The sequence below is a fragment of the Etheostoma spectabile genome, unplaced genomic scaffold (genome assembly GCF_008692095.1).
Source record: "Etheostoma spectabile isolate EspeVRDwgs_2016 unplaced genomic scaffold, UIUC_Espe_1.0 scaffold00000878, whole genome shotgun sequence".
NCBI lineage: Eukaryota > Metazoa > Chordata > Actinopteri > Perciformes > Percidae > Etheostoma > Etheostoma spectabile.
In genome coordinates, this window is record NW_022602657.1 from 10842 (window position 1) to 23302 (window position 12461).

Sequence of the window (12461 nt, forward strand, 5' to 3'; positions counted from 1 at the left end):
ACAAGCATGCAATGTAGATAAATAATATATTAAAAGAGTACTGTCAATTAAGAGAATGCAATAATACAGTGGTTTTAGAAGCAAAAGTATTAGCCTCCAACACTTGTGAGCAATTTTAATTTCAAGATAGGACAAACATCTAAAAAGGGGGCCCGAATTAGACACTGATTTTAAGGGGTCATGAGCAAAGATTTGGAAACCGGTTGAATGTACAATAATGCATTGTGTTTTATAATCTTGTGTTTTATGCAAAATCTGTATCTGAAAATAAGCTAAGTTACTAAGTGCAGTTAATTACTTTCCAATACAGCAATATGACATAACAGACTTTTCTTGGAACTAAATGAATAACATTAACACATGATGTAACTCTTCTACTAAAAATATCTGCACTTAAAATGGAGGTCTCATAGTTTAACATGTCAGCATTTGCTAAGTAGCACTTAAAGTACAGCTGAAGATGATAGGGGTGAAGTTTTTTTTTAACCTGATTATGGTGCTAGATGAAAGATTAAAGTTCTACCAGTTATTACAGTTAACCCTGATGGGGACATGAATGCTTTTACTAAATGTCTTGGATATCCATCCAGTAGTTATGAAGACATTTCACCACAATTACAAGTGTCCTCATGGTGGTACTAGAGTAAGGTGACCAGATTTCTCAGACAAAATCCGGGGACATTTTCAGCTCAGAAGCGTATTTACCTCCTTAGCAATGTTTTTATTTTTGTAAAACTTAAAACGGGGACACTAGACCTAGAGCTGTTCTTATTAAGGGCTGAGCCCCCCCCCCCCCCCCCGATCCTAGACCCCCCCCTGCTGCTACTTCATACTCCACTACACCTCAAGATAGAAAGTCTTAATATTTCAAGATAGAAAGTCCTAATATTTCATAATGTTGTAATGTTTACTGAACTACTGACAGGTTTTGCTTTATTGCTCAAGGCTTGTTTCTGCAACAGCTCATTGAGAATCAGATACAATAAAAACTATTGAGGACATATTTCCCTTTGACATTGATGCAAATTAAACGAGATCTCTCCAGTCGGCAGAAACAAGCTACAATGGAAGTTAATAGGATAATTGTCCAGTTTGTATTTACGTTCATAAAAGTGCTCGTTTTGCTGCTGACAGACTCAGATTATTATTCTAAGTGTCTGACAACATTATGGGAAGGATTTCTAAGGAGGTCGACCTTTCTGTTAAAGATTAAGATCCTTTTTTAAAACATAAAAGTCCGCGAAATTGCGTTCACTAAACCCACCAGACTCCATGTAAATAACCAGTGATTTTAGCATGGTAAAACCCGGCTTTCTAAAACATCTCTGAGCTTGTCTGGAGCGACCATCGGCTCCGTTTTGTCAGTTTTTTTCTTTCTTTCATGCCAATTTCGGGTCTTTCAGTCACACTGAAAAAACCGGGGACATTTCCGGGGACAGATCCAGCCGGGGACAGGTAGCCAAAATCGGGGACTGTCCCCGGAAACCGGGGACGTCTGGTCACCCTATACTAGAGGAACAGCCAGGGGATCGCCAGTCATTAGGATTCATCCTGTTGGGCCCATGGATATTGTTGACTGGTTAAGGTTTTGAGATATTTCATTCTGTACCAAAGTGGTCGACCGACTGTCCCACCTCCCATAGAGCCACGCCACTAGCATGGCTAAAAATATTAAATTCAAGTTACATAATGCAACAAATACACAACTGCAACATGTTTGTACTTTTGAATTTCAGTAGAAAAAATGACCAGCTTTATAATCTGGAAGTTGTCAATGTTTCTTTTAATAATAGGCACATAATTGCAGGTAACAGTGGAATGGTATGTTACATTATTGACACTATTTGTTATTAGAGGTCAACTGCAAATATACGGCTTGGTTTCAGAAGGCACAGAAACTATGAAATGTGAAAAAATTATTAAAATTAGAATCTATAAGCACACCAGTGTTTGAAGGCAGATTTATACATTATTTCACAACTTGGTAGTTGATTTGCCAGGCTGAGGTCCCAGCCACCTCTCCCCTGAAACAGAGAACTAAATTAGATACCATTTCTATATAAAAACATGTATATTATCAAGGTGATTTACAGCAAGTGCAATATTAGATTAAGGCTATGTCAAGTGTCACTTCAATCTTTCTACTGTCACTTTTACATGATGTGTGTTTGTGAATGATGTACAGTACAACACTTTTCTCACCAATGCAGTGGGCCATGAGCTCAAATCTGTCAGAACCAAAAAACACCTCTGGCTTTCCATTTACGTGACACACCACGAGGGGGAAGCCAAATGCCTGAGAAGACGCAATAAAAGAGAATTTGATCATTAGTAATGTATTGATCTCTTGTCTGAATCTAAAAAAGGAGACCTAAAGGAAAACTGACCCCGTAATCAAGTGCACACTGTGTTGTGCTTTTCAGCTTGTCTCTGATCTCCTTTGACGTGGACAGCTTCAGAACTTCTTCAATCTCGCTGTCAGACAGTCCAGCTTTCATCGCTGCCTGCACAAACAATGTGACAAGCACAACACTAAACAGTACTACTTCATCTTCTCAACAACGCCAGGCTGGATAAGTTGGTACCTCAGAAAGCGATGCAGGTGCAGTGATGTCTTTGTCTTCACTCCAGATCCTTCTCCACAGCTCCCGGGACACCCGCTCCACCTGCTCGTCTCCACCCTTCTCCCTCTCTTGTACTGCTGCCACAAATCTCATTGCAGACAAGGAGCCTATGGTAAAGAAAACAGAAGACTTGAAACTTGCGGCATTATTAGCTTTTGCTCAATAAAGAAATAGTACCACCACAGTTCTGGTGAAAAGCTGAATTACCAACTTAACCCAGCCATGGTTAAATGAAAACACATCACTGCACTGATCCCATCAAATCCTGCTAACCTTTTTTGAACATGGCCTCAAAGGGGTCAGATGGCTCCTGCAAGGGAACACCAAAATACTCTGACAAGCGGTTCAGATCTTTGGTCATGTACAGGAATTTGTTTGGAACCACACCAGGGGGCTTGTTTCCTGTCATGAAAGATAAATATTGTATAAATATAAATAGTACTAGTGTCCACACGGATATTCTTTCAGTGTTACTTAAGGGTAAGTATTAGCATCACAATGTACTGTACTTAAAGCCGGGGTCTTCAACGTTTTGAGGCTACCTGAGTGGCTACCTTACCCATAATAAGCTTATCTTCAATGTGTACATTTTATGTTTTATTTCACAAATAGGCCAATTTATCTTTGCTATTAAAATGTTTTCAGACACAATTGTTGAAAAAAAAAAAAAATATATATGTTTAACACATTTCTTGATATTTTGCATTTTTTATCTGAAAGTATCTAAAGTTAAAATGCACGAGTAATAAGTACAAGCACCTTAAGATAAAACTACAGTTTTACTTTACAGTACTTGAGTAAATGTACTTAGTTACTGTCCACCAATGTTCGTATACCTGCTCCTTGCATGACGCCACCCAGAAAAGCAGGACGCAGTTTGAGCTCTATATTCCACACGTGTCTGTAGCGGCACATTACCTGCACACGCGCGCGCACCACACACACACACACACACACACACACACACACACACACACACACACACACACACACACACACACACACACACACACACACACACACACACACACACACACACACACACACACACACACACACAGGGTAAAAAGATTGTATTTGTATTCTTTTATTAAGTCTGTGTCTATGAAGTTGACATAAAAGGAGAAACAACCTCAAAGCCAAGCCAAGAGTACGGGAAACCACGTCGTAGAACAACTCGATCACTTTCTTAGATGTCATCTTCGGTCTGCAGAGGTCACTGATTCTAATTTACTTTCGTTGGCAGAAAGACAAAATTAACCCTAATGTATTTAATGTACGCGTTATGAAAGCGTCTCTCACTTGTAGTCAGTACATTGTGCAGTGTGTCAAGGTTCAACTAACTTACCATACGCAGGGCTGCTCGGTGTAATGTTAAAGTCAAATCAGTACCTTATGACGAATGTATCTCATTAGCAGGAATCACCTCTGTTGCCTTTCACACCGCAGGATTAGCTGGAATCGTTACCATTTTAGAGGTAGCTTTTTAAGTTCGCTACAGTTGAGCTGCAACAACACGGAAAGGCTCAGTGACAATGTCTGACCGCCAGGATTCCGGTCTTCTCTTTATCTGATGTACAAACATTGCTGCCCCCCTCTGGAGGAACTGCAACTCATGCGTGAATTGACGATGGCCTTCTACTCCGTCTTCTTCTTTGAATTTATTAGCGGTTGGCAAGACAACATATTGGCGCAATACCGCCACCCACTAGACTGTAGAGCAGGACATTGCAGGAGTAGTTAAAAAAAAACAACTACATTTTCTTTAGATATCTAGAAAATGGAAATAAAAGAAATGTTTTCAGTAGAGGTCAAGAAGACAGGCTTGCTGTATCCAACGGACCTCGCCTCAACCTAAGGAGAAAACCAAGCCATAACAAATAAGGAAGAAAGATGACAAAAAGAAAACTAACTTAATTAATAGAAAATTACAAAAAAGAAAATGGTTAATACATGTAAATTCACATTTATGTTCAGAAAGAAACACATACAAATATGAAATATCTATATAGTTCTCCCACTGACAAATAAACCTTTGGGAAAAAAACTAAATTCAAATCCTCCATTTGTTATGTCTGACTTTTTTGTGTTATTGTCATTATATATTTTTAGCACCTTTGTCTAATTTTAAACACTAACAAATACATAAAAAAAGAAGTCAATAATTAAACAACAATATATTTTCAAAGATGTATTTCCAAGAATTAAAAACATGAGGTAGCTACTTTTACTTTATGCTTCTGCTAAACATCTAGGAGAAAAATATTTCACTTAATCATTATTATTTATCTATTCATGTAGAATATTACACAACATTTATTTATATCTACTAGGTTCTTTGCGTTAAGATTGTACACAGGAAACCTGAAATACAGTTTATACATTACAGAATCAGTAATAATAACTCCAATTATGTCATATAATACATTTTGATGATAAAATGTTTAATTCCGACTTTTACTCAAAGTATTTTCATTTACGAAAATATCTGAATACTTTATCAATTACTGGTAGCACATTCTTCTTCTTCTCTTCTGCTTCTTTTTACATTCGGTATAACATTTGTTTGTTTCCTAAATTGAACATCAGTCTTTTAATAATCATGTTTTACTGGTATCATTATGCGTATTGTCATCAACAAAACAATCATCATTCTTCAATTTCTGCATATTGTGCTAATCTTAATCTAATTTCCTTTGTTATTCCTAAACGCTCTCTCTCCTCTCCACTTCCTCTCTTTACATCCCTCATTGAAGTAAAGATTTTTATTGATATTAAAAACTGTGTAAACTCAAAACATTTATTTCTTAAACATTTCACTAAAATACAATGTTGAGCTTTTAAGTAATGTTGAATACTGCTATGACAGTAAAATAAATATATATTATAAATATATTCTCAAAACTCTATTTACATTTAAGCCATCCAACAGGATAAGAAAGTAGTAACCATACGCTAGCAAAGTATGAGTATAATAACACTTAAATCTACAAATTGATATTTCCTTTTATGTCTCTTCTTGAGGACTTGCTTGATTTTTGACTTCAGCCGGCCCTTGACTGTCAGAAGGCAGAGGTCCTGGAGATTTGTCACTGTAAAGCAGAGGCAACAGTTAACAGTCTGTTTTTCTAATCATGGGACCAACATTTTTACCTGTTTCAATACGTCTTACCTCTCTCCATCTTTATCTGTCTGTAAAAGAAGTTAGAAAAGTTAGAATATGTTTAGCTCAAATCTTTCAATATGTATTTATTCAGTCACGCACATTCAATCCCATTGTTCATTTTACCTTTTGCTTCTGTGTTGCAATGCCACCAGTCTTCCTTGGCACCCCAAGAGTCTCGAAAGAGTGACTCCGCACTCTTATGGCTCTCTAATGACAGAGATTCAGAAGGGAAATGGTATAGAGAGATAGTATGAGAGAGTCTCTTAAAAACTTGAAAGGCAAGTGTATGGAGGACTAAAGCTGCCATTATAATAAATAAGTATATAAATAAACAAATTACTCTATTAAAATAATAGCATAGAAGCATAAATCCTAGAGCATAAATGTGCAGGTTAATTTGAAAATAAATAAAATAATTAATAAATTAAATGCATTTATTTGTGTGACAAATTACCAAATTTTTATATTCATGTATTCTTTTTGGATAAAGTTATTACTTTTAATTTATTTCACTAGTTTTTTGGGGGGCCGACGTTTACCTTAAAGTTTTCAATGAATCCTCCACTTCCCTCAGACACCCCTCGTGTAACCTCAGAAGTTGGGAGAACCGACAGAGATGGATCTCCCATCATGTACTGGGAACGGGTGGAGAGTTCAGCCTGCAGGCTCTCCAGGAGCAACGAACGAGTGCGGAGCTTGGTAAGAGGGACAGGAGAGCACACATGGCAGAGAGAAATCAGGGAACAATCTTGGATATTTACGAATAAAAAGCATAAATAAAAACTTTTTTCCCCTCTACCTCTAGCCTGCTGAATTGTTGAGCCTTATAACAGGAAATCTCTGCATTGATGAGTTTGGTCAGAAGGAATTCTCTCAGCAGGAAACGCTAAAAGACAGGATACTTGTGATGCATCTCAATAATTCATTTGTACTGTAGTGATTCAGGTAAGCAGCCATGACAGGTGGAGAAATTACAAAGTTTACCGAGTGGGCGATCAAAGCAGGGTTTTTTAGACAATGACCATAGGCAGGCAAAAGTAAAAAAAATATTGATCAAAAACCAAGACAGACAAGACCACAGGACAATGGCTAGACCGTGTTCCAATTCCATACTAAATACTTATTCTAAGCAGATTTGGAGTAGTGTTCCCTCTAGAAAATTGAAAAAAGTAAAGTAAATCCAAAGCCGACAGCATACATACTAAATGTTCTATTAATACACTATTCTTCCACAATGCAACAACAAAGAAAATGAGGGAGCCGTTTACAGCTGCAATCATTTATATAATTTGTGGGTGGTGGTGAAACAACTCCCAAAAATGATGGAAAATAAAAAATTAAGCAAAAAAACATTTTGATGTATATTTGTAAAGATGGCGTTAGTCACTGGTAGACTAAGCAAGACAGTAAAGAAAAAGATGGTTGAAATTAAAGGTTTAGCTGTTGCTGCAGCAAACTGTATGTATGTATGAATGTATATGTGTGTGTATGTATATATATATATTTAGAGAAATGAAAACAGCTTGGTGACTTTTGTATTGTTTCTTACATCTGTGAAGATGGGAGGATCTGGGAGGGACGGACCAAAGAGAGGAACATCCTCTCTGGCTGTTACAGCCACCTGTGAAGACAAAAAATGAATATTTGACTGATAAGCCATTCTGGCTGCAATTATTATTATGCGATAGAAAACCCATATTGGACAGATAGTCCAGCTAGCTGTCTCAATTTACCCTGCAGAGATCTGAGGAGCAGTTAACAATAGTCCTCACTAATCTAAATCCAAATTTAAAATTCCAACACAAAGAAAGTAGAAGTGAAATTTCCTGTGGGACCGGACAAATCCCGGAAGTGGAACGTCAAGGATATAGACTACCGGTAGAGTAACAAAAATCAGTTTAGAATGACATAGTTTGTCCACTAAGAGACCAGTGACAAGTTTATTTTTCTATTGCAAAGTGTCCCACAAAGATCACATATCTTGATCAAACTTCGAACTCTAAAATATTCTTTTCAAAAAAATGTTTGTTAGTTCAAATGTATATGTTAAAGAAACAAATATCAGGCAACATTTAGGATTTTTTTTTTAGCTCTCTATAATATTAATATCGGTATCAGCCCAAAAAATCCAACATCGGTCTTTAAAAAGTTTGTTTTTTGATATGAGGGTGAATCAGATTTAACAAAATGACAGCATTCCACTTATCATAGGGATGCTATATCCAAGTGGGCTTGTTTTTCACTCACCTGGTACGCAGTTTCACCTGTCTTCTCCTCTGGAACCTGAATCCTCCGGACCACCAGGAAGCAGTGCAGGAAGTGAGACTTGATAACATCAGACAGGAACGGGGTTTGGCTCTCCTGGTAGACTAAAGCTACAATGTCATTACCAATGTGTCTTTTTCTTTGTAACTGTGTAGGGGGGAAAAAGTGTATCCGTGTTAGCTCAAAACTTTTGTTTTCTAACTAGTATCAAAATAGCCTGAGAAAGGCTGCTGTGAATCATCAGGCTGACACAATGACTGACCTGCTGCGGGTCGCCCTCTGTAAAAGGCAGTTTAGTTGCAACATGGAACATGATTTCCCTCCCATGAAAGGAAGTGAAGACAGCTTCACTTCCTGTCTGACCATGACACACATCCAGTCCTCCTCTGAACCTGAGATAACAAAGTGAGAAGAAGAAATCATGTGATGATATTGCATGTGTCATTCATCCCGCTGAACAACATCGACATGGTGCACTTTACCCGGTGAAGCCTTCCAGTTGAACCGTCTCTCCCAAAATAGAAAGGAGTTCTTTAAACTCTTCACTTTCTTCATTGTTACAAAGTATGTCCTCCTCAGTGAACTAGAGAGAGATGGATGTTGTCTAAGAGACGGTGGTTGTGGTGTGGTGCCATATTTCATGTCATTTCTATGAATGCAGGACATTTTCTGCACAATTTCGTACCTGCCCGTCCTTTTGGTACAAAATGCCAAACTTAAAATTAGGAGACACTCTGTGTTCATCAAATGCGGTTATGAGTTCTGGAGCCTGAGGGATGAGTGAGAGGGAGAGAAGCTTTCAGAGGATTTGTCTGAAATAAGTGGTCCTTCATTTTTTACTTATTAGTCATTTATAGAGCATTACCTTGAGGAAGCTGACCACTTCAAACTTTGAGACAGTCACTCTGTCACAGAGCATCTACAGAGAAAACTTGTCATCAACCAGAGGAAGTACATTTATCAATACTGTACTAAAGTAAAATTGGAGGTACTTTACTTGAGTATTTCTGTTGTATATTTCTTTATACTTCTATTTCATTCTGTTTCAGAAATAAATATTGTACTTTACCCCTCCACTATATTTATTTGACAGCTATAGTTACTCAGTAGTAGTATAGTACTACTCAGTTTATCAGTTTAAAAAAGATGATGATTTTTTAAATAAATGAAACTATATAACAGGATATAAAGTAGATACAATGAGTTCCACCTCAAGATACAACAATAACAATGTTTCATACATGTTGATGCATCAATAAAAATGATAACATATAAAGTAAAAACACTCAACCAACATTTACTTGTGATACTTAAAGTATTTTCGGCTAATAATGCTTATGTACATAGAGTGTGGTGCTGCTGCTTTTACTTAAGTATTGGATATGAATACTCCTTTACCAGAATAATAGTTTGATACCTTTGCTAATTCAACGGCAGATGGGATGTTTGGGAAAAGAGAGACAGCAAAAACTCCATGCAGAGTGCACTGCTTCATTCTGGGAGACAAGAAACAATCGTGGCATTATCGTCTGTGATGCAGGATTACTTGGAATTACCAGTTACTGCATACAGAGACATTCAAATGAAAATGTAAAGCCTCTGCTCAAACATCATTCTGCACAGTGAAGCTTGAACTTGTGGATGAACACATTTTTTGAGAGGAAGGGGAATGCACGATGCTCTGGGAAATGCGTCTTGTATTGCAGCTTGGATTATACAAAAAGAATCTCATAGTTGGCTGAAATGGCTTAAGATCTCTACCTTAGTATCACCCGCAGCTTGCTCTCCTCTTCCTCCAAACACACAGAGAGAACCAAAGGCCCCAAAGATGGATCCACTGCTGTGAATGAGTGATGGTACTAAAGGGAACAAAACATGATAAAAACACAAGTTCAGGAAAGATAACGTTGACACTTTAGACAAAGTCTGCTTACACGTGAGCGGAAGAACTCGTGATAGATTTTGGCCTCCCCATCTCTCTCCATAATGTCGTAGCTCTCTGGATCAACGCCACAGTGGGAGGAGGTGGGACTCACATCCACAAGCCTCGCCAGAGGGGGGTCTATCCAGTAGCCCCCTAGCTTCGGAGGGAGGATGAGTGGCAGGTCTCCTCCACCTATCTTTAAAAGCTGAGACTAAAATAGAGACAAAGGAGCACTTGATGATGATGAGGGGCTCTCGTGTCTCTTGTTTTAGGAACAAATGTCATGTCGTTTACAGAAAGGTCAACACACAAACACGCACACACACACACGATCAAACTCATAAATAGTCAACTCTGTGTGTTTCTTATTCTCACATTGAAAACTAACCTTCAGCGGAAGAGGAAATTCACACCTCTGCTCATCGATCCTGCTGCCCTGATGGACGAGGGAAGTATTGATAAGATGATAAGAAACTTCTCTCGCTCAGACAGCCCTGAACAAGCGCACCAAACAAGATCAATTGTGCTTTAACTCACCTGCAGCTTTTCAATTATTTCAAACAGCTCTGTGTCCTGATACAAACCACAGGCAGTAAATGCAGACAGAGAGAAAGGGAAGGAGAAATATGGGGAGGAAGGGGAACATGACAAATGGTTCAGTTGCAAATGGAAACTTCTGAGAAATGCAGGATATGAAAAAGCATTAAGTGTATTCAGTGAAAATAAGAGGGGAAGGTGCAAGCTGAACATGCTATTGATATCACCCTCTGGTTGCTGCTGGCTGAGAGGAAAGGCTTTCTGTCACTGGCAGGAGAGTCCAGGATGTCCACTATGTTGTCCTCTGCAGATTCAGGTCTGCAGCAACAGGTTTGTTTACACCACAATTCATCACTTCTCAATCAGTTCTCACTTTATACATTACATCTTGAATATTAGCTCGAAACAGCTGCAATAAGATAGAAATTAAAACCTCACCTCGTCTCATCCCCACATGTGAATTTGTCCACACTGTAAACAAGGAAGTGAGAACTACTCGAAGAAGAAAACGGATCATCCAACATAGATAGGATCACTTATATATCTACAAAATAATGTAATTATCATTTAGTATATAGGTAGCTACTCAGTTGACTTGGAAATCTCAGTCCTAATTACAGACAAACAGTGTCTTTACTCACCCTCCATATGCCCCAAAAGTGAAACTTCTCTTTCTGGAGAAAGACATGTCATTCCTCTTTTCTCTCTCCATAGCTTTGGTGTCACTGTGAATGTTTGTACATGCCAGTTTGCTACTGAGTCAATCAGGGCTGGCCAAGGTTGAATTAATTCACTCTATCATTCTGTCACTCCTCCTCCTCTCTGCCCCCTGCCTCTCACTCATTTAAGCTTCCCTTTCCTCCCTCTGTCCTGCTGTCAGCCAGACATTCAGCATTAACCACCTCATGGTCACAGGTGTAGCCACCGCCACAAACTATAAAACGGACACGGTCTGGCTGCTTCATGCCATCGATCCTTCTGCTTGAATAGACACTCGTGGTGGTTTCTCAGACTGACTAGACTTGAAGATAGACTTATAGACTTATACTTTATATAATAAATTAAGGGCTGAGACATTTTCTTCCGGACCTGTTACCCTTTGAGTCAGTAAGGATCATTAATTATTGACAGCACACACACAGTGAGGGTGAGGAGATAGACAGCAGGGGAGGGCAAAGCCTGAGGTTAGGGGGGAGAGAGAGAGAGAGAGAGAGAGAGAGAGAGAGAGAGAGAGAGCAAAAAAGAAAGGGAAGTAGAGAAAGGCAAACTAAGGAGAGATTGAGAGAAAAAAGAAAGGGAAAGAGACAGAGATAAGAGGTGTCCACAATTAAATGGTGTCCCACATGACACAAAGTCCCATTTCTATTAACGGCATATCTTAAACAAATACTGTCTGTATCATTTGAGAAATGCAGAGCACATATTTATCAAACTAACAAAAGTAAAAATGTTGTACTAAGATGAACAATAAACAAGAATTATTTTGCTGGTGTAGTTTTCTAGTAGCTAGTTTTATACTTTAAAAAGAGTCCCAACATTGGGCCCCTAAAGGATCGCCAGATAAATCTTACGGGTTGTGAGATGATTAATGGGGCAGGAAAGAAGGAAAAAACTAAGTTCTGCTACACAAACTAGTATTTATATTTGGGACATTTCTCAGATTTATGCATTTATGAAACATTGGAATCATTTTACCTTTTTACGTTTCAAGCAGGCATTTAAAGAAAACCATGTGAGAAGTTAAAAAGGGAAATGTCTCTTTGGTGGAACTGACAACTCCGATTTCTAAAACACTTGACAAGCACCCCATGTAGGGGGAACAATAACATTGCATTATCCTTTACAAGCGTATCCGTCTTTTGTGTTTATGTTGTTGTTGTTGTTGTTGTCAAATCTTAATCCAAACAGTTGTTAACAGTTAAAAGAGTTCCAGTGGTCTCTACAT

General features: G+C 38.3%; 2 protein-coding genes across 3 annotated transcripts; both read right to left on the reverse strand.

The window, feature by feature from the left end:
* Positions 1–1762: 1762 nt before the first annotated feature.
* On the reverse strand, positions 1763–3904 carry LOC116674609 (glutathione S-transferase kappa 1-like). Its single transcript, XM_032506994.1, is given in 8 exon segments — positions 1763–2024; positions 2203–2296; positions 2388–2504; positions 2586–2731; positions 2898–3026; positions 3461–3542; positions 3757–3782; positions 3785–3904. Coding segments are annotated over 8 exon segments (684 nt in total). The 5' UTR covers positions 3825–3904; the 3' UTR covers positions 1763–1974.
* Positions 3905–4985: 1081 nt separating this feature from the next.
* LOC116674608 (rap1 GTPase-activating protein 2-like) lies at positions 4986–11632 on the reverse strand. Of its 2 annotated transcripts, none has more exons than XM_032506993.1 (19): positions 11158–11632; positions 10955–10987; positions 10744–10834; positions 10517–10552; positions 10368–10415; positions 9990–10190; positions 9817–9914; positions 9473–9551; positions 8921–8974; positions 8741–8824; positions 8538–8638; positions 8318–8447; positions 8038–8202; positions 7340–7411; positions 6590–6676; positions 6330–6485; positions 5914–5997; positions 5797–5816; positions 4986–5716 (listed from the first exon to the last, which is right to left on the reverse strand). In XM_032506993.1, exons 1-19 carry the CDS (start codon positions 11226–11228, stop codon positions 5632–5634), a joined length of 1695 nt encoding a protein of 564 aa, XP_032362884.1. In that variant the 5' UTR covers positions 11229–11632; the 3' UTR covers positions 4986–5631. The 2 variants fall into 2 exon arrangements, with proteins under 2 accessions (XP_032362884.1, XP_032362882.1); XM_032506991.1 differs by having other exon boundaries at positions 10955–11008.
* Between the last annotated feature and the right edge of the window lie 829 nt (positions 11633–12461).